At 42.1% G+C, this 504-nt stretch overlaps 1 protein-coding gene across 1 annotated transcript; it reads left to right on the top strand.

The window, feature by feature from the left end:
• Nucleotides 1-6: 6 nt before the first annotated feature.
• On the top strand, nucleotides 7-504 carry LOC106534037 (uncharacterized; the record flags this gene model as incomplete). The annotated part of the gene is given in 1 exon segment (XM_014030538.1): nucleotides 7-504. A coding segment is annotated over 1 exon segment (456 nt), but the record flags the coding sequence as incomplete, so codon positions are not given.

The raw sequence follows: 504 nt of genomic DNA, 5'->3' as shown, positions 1-504 counted from the left end.
GCTTGTGAGCTACAAGAGCGGCGAGGCTTCAGAGCTACATTTGAGGATATGGTCAACTTCCTCGAGCGACAGATAAAGATCCTGTCCCATCCATTGTTTGGAGACATCTCTGACAACAAGCCAAACCCTGTGATGAGAAGAACACATAAGAACAGAACAACATTAAAGGTCAACACGAAAGGCAGCAGCTTTGTTACCTCCATTTCAGCCCCTGAAAACCCCATTTCTGTTCCAACAATTCACAAGCAGACAACAGCTGCTAATAATCTTCTTCTGGAAACTTGTCTTTATTGTGAGGAGTCTCATTTAATATCAAAGTGCCCAAAACTGCAAAGGATTTCTCATAAGGAGAAAATGGAATTCCTGAAAGGAAAAGGAGCATGTTTTGGATGCCTGAAAGTAGGCCACATGAGTAAGGAGTGTAGGAATCGTCTTACCTGTGACAAATGCCATCTAAAGCATCCCACCCTTTTGCATATAAATAACAAAGAACCATCAATAAGC

The sequence above is a fragment of the Austrofundulus limnaeus genome, unplaced genomic scaffold (genome assembly GCF_001266775.1).
Source record: "Austrofundulus limnaeus strain Quisiro unplaced genomic scaffold, Austrofundulus_limnaeus-1.0 Scaffold1078, whole genome shotgun sequence".
In the NCBI taxonomy this organism is placed as follows: Eukaryota; Metazoa; Chordata; class Actinopteri; order Cyprinodontiformes; family Rivulidae; genus Austrofundulus; species Austrofundulus limnaeus.
Note: the sequence above shows the minus strand (reverse complement) of the source record. Positions and strands in the feature narration are given on the sequence as shown.